Raw genomic sequence first — 7,602 nt, forward strand, 5'->3', positions numbered from 1 at the left:
GCTTTATGAATATTTATGAAAATCAAAACTATATGTATATATATACATATATATATATATATATATTCTTTTTTTTCTTTTTTGATTGAAATTTTTTCAAGGATTTTGCTGCATTTACTTTAAATCTATCTAAAAATTAAAACAAATTAAATTATAATGTTATTTATTTATATATAAATATGTAAATACATGTATAATATTAAAGACTACATCATGAAAAAATTTACATTTGCGCTAAAAGAGTAGTTATAATGAGAAGGTGCCGAATTTCCAATAACAAACAAAATCGCAAACAGCAAAGAATATTGCGGAAAATATGAGGTGTTTGTATATATTTCCATAATAATAATAACGACACTAGTAATACTAATAAAAACAATAATAATCGTAAAATAATAACAATAATAATGTTAGGAGCTGCAATAAGTTTCTGCCGATTCCTTAGCAAAGCTGAGCATCTCGTATAAAAAAAAATATTCAAAGCATCGGTCGTCGCTGCGGTCAATTTTTCAATGTTTTAAGCAGATCACTCATTTTTTGAGACTCTCTACCCATTTGTTAGGTATTGTCATAAAAGTCGAAACAGGGACAAGCTATAATTCAAAAATATAATTTATCAATTGAGAATCGAAGTGTTAATACCGTGACGTAATGTGCGATTATTAGCAAGAGGGGGCATGATTGTGATATTAACTAGTGCTAAGCTAATTTTGCCTTATGAGAGAAAGAGAGAGTGTGGGAGAGAGATAGAGAGAGTAAGAGAGAGAGAGAGAGAGAGAGAGAGAGAGAGAGAGAGAGAGAGAGTGAGAGAGAGAGAGAGAGAGAGAGAGAGAGAGAGAGAGAGAGAGAGTAAGAGAGAGAGCTAGAGTAAGAAAGAGAGAGAAAGAGAGAGAAAGAGAGAGTAAGAGAGAGAAAGAGAGAGAGTAAGAGAGAGAGAGAGAGCGAGAGCTAGAGTAAGAAAGAGAGAGTAAGAGAGAGAAAGAGAGAGAGTAAGAGAGAGAGAGAGAGCGAGAGCGAGAGTAAGAGAGAGCTAGAGTAAGAGAGAGAGAGAGAAAGGGTGAGAGACATTATGTCTTTTGGTGTGTAGCGTTGCTTCTACGCACTAATTGCATCGATTTTGTATGGTTGCAGTAACTGGTAATCTGTCTTCGTTGCTAAAAATCGTTTTTCTTGTCTCGATTATTACTGTTTGTGCTTTTGATACCGAAAAGCGTTCATTATTGTTCATCCATTATGATTCACTAGGACCGTTTTTCGAACTGAACAGAAAACGTTTGCTATAAATGACGTTTCTGACACAAAACTCGTCCTATTTGAAGCTCCAAAAATCTCCATACTAGGTACGCTTCCTGCTGATAGTTTACGCTGTTGCGTAAAGCGTAAAGATATAGGAAGACAGCGAAGTTCGTCCGAAAAGTCATACTTTGTGAATAACCTTCCTTGCAAAGCGATAAAAACTTATTCAACATCCCAACTAATAATATAATAACACTATAAATAATAATAACAATAATAACGGTAGTCTAAATTAAAATAATAATAGCAGCAAATAAAAATTGCAACAACTAAGTGTTGATAGCTTCGATATTAGGCATTTCTTATAGTACGCCTTGTTTAGTAAAAATCTTTCACTTCAAACATTATACGGTATAACACTGAAAGCTCATGAGAAATAAAAAATAAAAAATTAAACAATAAACTATATATTACTTATGCATTACTTTCCGAAAAAAATCTACTAAAACAAAGAGCTACGAATGTGAAGTGGTAAAATGACCCATTTCGCAAGATATTATTAAAGAAACCAGAAGAAAAAGGCCTGAAAATAACGCTCCCTTCGAATATATTCAACTAATCATAATCGGAATTATTTGGCGATTGAGTGCATTCGACTCTCCGCGAGAATCCTAAAAGCACTCAGAAAATGAGTAAGGGGAAGTAAACTATAAAAATTGAATTGCTATTGAAGGACATAATGCGGTCAGACAAGTGTTGTTAAGAAGGCCAAGAGTAAACGATGCTTTAAATCGAAGCTACAAGATTGTGTGCTACATTCATCTCATTTACTCACATGAAGGGAGACTCAGCCAAGTGTACAAGTGCTTTACTTTATCCATGACCACTTGTGCTCATAGATGGAAATTTTAAAGAAATCGAGTTTGGTGTAAACGCATGCCAAAGTGAGAGGCGTTACATTCTTTAATTAAATCAAGAGAGAAAGCGTTACCGGCTCGTAAGAAGTAATGATAAATGGACTTGATGTAAGCCTTGAAGGCGTGAAAACCCATAATGCAGATAGCTGAACACAGTGCGTCCTGAGCTCCTTCAAACGAAAGAACCAATTGTTGCGCAGCTCCGCTAACAACAATTAATACAAGTGTGGCGATCCTTAAGGAAAAGATGATTGCCATATAAGAGAGCTCTCAGCGTCACGTCGTAAAACCTATTTAGCTGTCTAAGCATCGGGAAAATAATGTGAATTCCGGTGCAGTCATTACACATTCCTCAGTTCCAACCGAAGATAATAAAAACACGCCTTTTAAATTTTGCTGAAAATATTAAAAGAGAGGGGCGCAGAGAGCCTCGATTCTCATTTTGGCATCATATCAAAAATATGGGAAACATGACTGTCGGCAGACAATACTTTTTTTAATAAAAGAGATTACGACTAATTTTTAGACTTAGTGCGATTTGTTTAAATCAAACTATTCCGAAATGTTAGGTATGCGTAGCTAAGAAATTATCAACTAAATATTAAGTAAAAAGTTAACGTTTATAATTCAGGTAAAAGTTTTAAGGAGTTAAGGTTAATACTACGACTGTGATAAGCGAAATAAACGAAAGGAGAAGAAAGTAAGAATAAAAAAACAGAAACAAAAAGAAAAAAGAGGAAGAAGCAAGCATAAATCGGGTGGAAGCGCTGCGCTTATTTGAGACGCAAAAATTTACGATTTTATGCATACGGGCTTAAAGCTTAAAACGCTCCGTTCAGTTCAATTATTAAAGATTTCTATGTAGAAAGGCTTCGAATTTATCCAACGGCTCCGTTGATGAAATTAATTTTGTAAATTAAATATTAATATAAAAATTATTGCATAAAACGGAAAATTGGAAGCGTATGGAAACCCGCCAGGAGACGTTTACAGTGATATCACTTAATTTTTCAAAAGTCTATCATGCGGTTAAGCAAATTGAATTGAAGCATGACGTCCCGAATTATGCTATCCTGTTCGGGTTAGGAGTGAAACGAGAAATTTCAGCCTGTATTTGTAAAGCTAAGCAACGGCTCCTGTCCTAGATTACGTGATTTGCGTGATGATGGGAAACTGCTTTTGAATATATTTAATGAAATAAATGTAACATTGATATGAAGCGCAACAAATAATGAAAGGATATTCAAGAGTATTTCTGACTGAACTAAATCGTTTTGGCTTTAAGAGAAGTATTGAATTCTTTAGACCATGCCTTAGTAAAGCCTAGAAGACTTTTCTGTTTTTGGACAATTAAAGATTATTGGTTAATTAGTGAAGCCATCTTAAATCGAAACGGAAAGTGATTCAGAAATTGATTCTGAATCGATCGGTATAATAAATATGGATCCATTTCAAATCCTTCCCTATATCACATACGTTGGCACTTAATATACTTACAGAAAAACGTAAGAGGTAGAGTTATGAGTCCATTTTAAAGAATTAAGGCTATTTGTCTTTAGTTAAACTTAGCCATATTCAATTTAACTAAAACTGAGCATATTTTCAATAATTGGACTGAAGCAACTAAGCGTTTTCAAGGCTAACCCATTTTAAAATTTGTAAGCGAACCTTAAGATAAATGGTAGAAAAATTTCTTGCGGCGTACTGCGGATGTTACACATGTAGAGTCGGTTGTATGGCATTTAAAGAAAAAGACATAGCGTTGCAACATATAAATTCTTTCGGAGAACGCGGTTCGTATGTAGAAATTAGCGAAAATAGAGAAATCTACGTCGAGCTAGTGAAATACTTGAACCCATGGGCACTATCTTGTTTCTGTAAGCTTCAAAGTACGCCCAAAGATTTGCGCTGACGAAGAGGATAAAAATTTTTTTTAATATTATGAACGTTCTTTATAAAAAGGTTATAGCCCTTAATTAGCTTTAGTATACAAAGCATCCAACTCTTTTTGCACGTTCTTTTTTTGAACAACCTTGAAATAACACCGTTGGTCAATAAGAGCAAATATTCTTTTTTACACGAATTTTATGTACTAGCACGATTTCTTATATATACAGTAACAAAACACATTTGAGAGAATACTGTGATCAGAAGTCAGTCAGTTTGCGCCCACTTGTGCTACAACCCAACAGCTGTGCTATAAATACCTGACATATCTAGGAATGATAGCATTTTTGATCCAGTTCGCAATAAACGTGCACGCTTGTTATCACGTAATGAGTAGTTGGGAAATTAATTTTTATTTCCAATTTCAATTTAAATTTTTATATGTCGTATGTACCTTATGGACTGAATTTTTCATTATTACTTTTTTGCACGTTTTTTTTTTAAATATATAGAGTTTTTTCATCTTACACGGTTTTTGTAGTTATGGAACGTATCACTAAATTTACGATACGTCGCATATATTTTTTACCTGAATTTTTTTCCCCGAATTTACAAGGAGTGGATCAAACGTGTAAAAAAGAGTTGGCTGTATATAGTATTTTTTCTTTCTTCTGCTAAAATTAAGCGAATCAACAATAGATGATTCGCTGCGTTGAGGGGTAAGCCTTGAAATTGGTAAGAGTAGGTTTTCAAATCGAAATACTCATTATGAAGTTCTTTGGAGTACGACATTTCTCCTGTTGAAGGCGAATCTTTGATACCTATCAACCTAAGCTACCTATTTTATAATTTGTATTAAATAAGTTTTCCTAAAGAGGAATGATTTGTATCGGCACCCTATGCAGCGCTTACAATTCTATATAGGCGAAGCCTTTATGGAATCTAATGATAAAAGCTTTGCGGTCAAACGGCTTAAACGATTAAATTAACGTATGCGTAGCAGCTGCAATAACATATGACTGTCACTAAGAAGCGACTACAGCGAAAACGAATGCTGTAGGATGTAAGATTGTATCCTACATGTCATAGACTTTAAACAAAAACTTTTTATTGAGAATACATTTTTTTTAACGATAAGAACAATTTTTTTTTTGTGATAAGCCTAAAATAAATTGCAATCTTTTATAGGCTATGTGTGGAAGGATTTTGTTTATTGTGTCGACGCGTCTGCCATCCGTTAGGAGAGTTAAATGGCAAGTGACAATTTCTTACACCAATTCTTGCAGTCATAATGTCTATAGGACTTGGACGGATGCACATGATTCTGTCGCCAGTAAAGAACATGCATCCTTTATAAGGTTGTTGATGGATATTTCTGAGTGGGTGCCAGACGGGAGAGAATAAATCAAGTATAAGACCATCCTTTGACAGCGTGCATAAAAATGCAGTGAATTGAATTGTAAAGCAAAGAAAATTTTATTGTGCATTCAAGATGTATGATGAAGAATGCAGTTTTAAAAATTGAAGCTCATAAAAATAGTTGCACACTTAAGACTTTCAATTACCATATTTAGTATGGTAAGAATAATCCAAATTGTTTAATAATCAACAATTTACGTTTCTATAATAAATAATTTGACTTCGTGGACAATAAAAAAAAAGAATAAAATTCAATTACTCATGGCAAAGTGTAAATAATTAAATGGCAATGATTTTAGTTGCGTCGGAAAGGCACTAAGATAATTGTGAAATTCTGCATATACGAGAATGAAGTGAATATGAGTTATCATCGGAACTGAACGAAAAGAAACGGAAAATACATAAAAAATGTATAAAGATAATCTAGCTCAACATGAGAGGACGTTTTGGCGGAAACACATTTTGCTACAAGACTGTATATCTTCCCCAAATAGATTTTATTAATGGTAAAAATATTGAAGGGAGCTAGAGAATCGCTATCTCACGTATTTCAAAGCAAGTGCAACAAGTCAGGAAATTGACTTATCTTTTCTACCCATGGAACAAAGGAAATTTTCATTGTTTATAGTATTAGATGGGCGTGGTCGACTTTTTTTAATTTTTTTTGGAATAAAAGTGGAAATTTATATGATGTATCTGGGATAGTTTCTATGGAAGGAGTATAACTCAGGTTTTAGATCATATCAGGTGTGTCGTCGTTTTCAAATTCTTTTGCAAATTTGTAGATGATATCTTACTTTTTTTGCGAACAAGACCATGTCTACAACAGACATTACGCAGACGGAGGGATGGGCTTCATGGATGGTTTCAACATTGAGGATACTAATTAAAAAGGCTTAAAGCGAAATTAGTAAAAAATAAAGTTTCAGAGGCAACCCTTGTAAAGACTAATGCTTGGAAAATAGTTTCGGATTATTTTTAATATTCGATTTAATAATAATTGAAGCTGCATCAACGGAAACGAAAGCAAACGCAAAACTCGACGGCCGGAATCTATCTTTGCAGGGAAGGCAAACGGATTTATTTAAAGAATCGAACGGCTAAAAATCATATCAGGACATCATCCGATTATTATGAAGAAGCCGGAAATGTGTACGTAATTGTGGGCCTTATGTTGAAGGATCGATTTTTGAAAGTGTTTTCTCATTATCTGCTACGCTGCTTATGAGTAGATGCCATTTCCAGGCCACATGTACCGTTTTCAGCACACGCTGACAAATACAACAATTTTGAATCGATACTTGTTTCCTTGTTTAAGAAAGAAATTTTCCGTCGTCCAATGTACCGTTATTGGCACATCTTGCGGGCAGTGTTGTAAATTTTTTGTCATTGTGTGGCGTGGGAATTTAAAATATTGATTTTTACGTGCTCAAATACATTTTTACATGTGCTGAGAGCAGTACACGTGGCAGAAGACGTGTTAAAAGAAAAAATTAACATATCTAATTTTGACTCCGTAAGATAAAAATACCTAAATGATATTCAGTTAGAGAAGCAGATAAAAAGCGAACTTAAGAAGGTTGAAAAATGGTCCCCGATTTTATACTCAAGTTCATGCTTATTAATATTCAGTTATGTAACGGATAAGCAGAACAAGTGCAATTTTCAAAGTTGTTATTTTGCAAGAAAATATTAATGAATTAAAAAGAGCTAAATTGTAATAAAAATTCTATTGAAAATAAATAAAAGAATAAATTACGATAACGAACAGAAAAGAAAAAGGAAATGATAAGGAAAAGGAAAAAAGGAAACACAAAAGTTAGTTTTGTCTTAATGTAATTGATTAATGTTTTTTAAATTAAATTTTAGCCATACCGCAGCGGCTGCAGCGACAGCGGTAGCGCGTGATTGAGCCGCTTTTAGTTGTGCCTGTAGGTGCAATGGAGGATGAAAATAACGGCAGGGATCTCGAGTGCATCTACCTTTTACGGCGTCCATGCACACCGTAATGGAACCGTCGTCGTGTCTTGCTACGCTCTCCTGCGGATGCGCAAAACGACATTCTGATTCGGCACGCTTGCAAGCACCGCGCATAAATTCACGGCAAACCTAAAGGTTTTTTTTTTTTTTTTTTTTTTTTTAA

General features: G+C 34.1%; 1 protein-coding gene across 30 annotated transcripts in view; it reads right to left on the reverse strand.

Annotated features, from left to right (window-relative positions):
* Positions 1-7,602, reverse strand: part of LOC119636578 (protein muscleblind) — a 216,865-nt gene that overhangs the window by 51,931 nt on the left and 157,332 nt on the right. For 24 of the 30 annotated variants that reach the window (XR_005247155.1, XM_038032004.1, XM_038031997.1 and 21 more), the window contains one exon: positions 7,335-7,568. The exons of the other annotated variants lie outside the window; for them this stretch is intronic. Coding sequence is in view for 23 of the 24 variants with exons in the window: in XM_038032004.1 (XP_037887932.1) it covers positions 7,335-7,568 (234 nt within the window). In the remaining variant the exon portion in view is untranslated. The remainder of the gene's footprint in view (positions 1-7,334; positions 7,569-7,602) is intronic. 30 annotated transcript variants of the gene reach the window in all.

This window comes from Glossina fuscipes, unplaced genomic scaffold (assembly GCF_014805625.2).
Source record: "Glossina fuscipes isolate IAEA_lab_2018 unplaced genomic scaffold, Yale_Gfus_2 28, whole genome shotgun sequence".
In the NCBI taxonomy this organism is placed as follows: domain Eukaryota; kingdom Metazoa; phylum Arthropoda; class Insecta; order Diptera; family Glossinidae; genus Glossina; species Glossina fuscipes.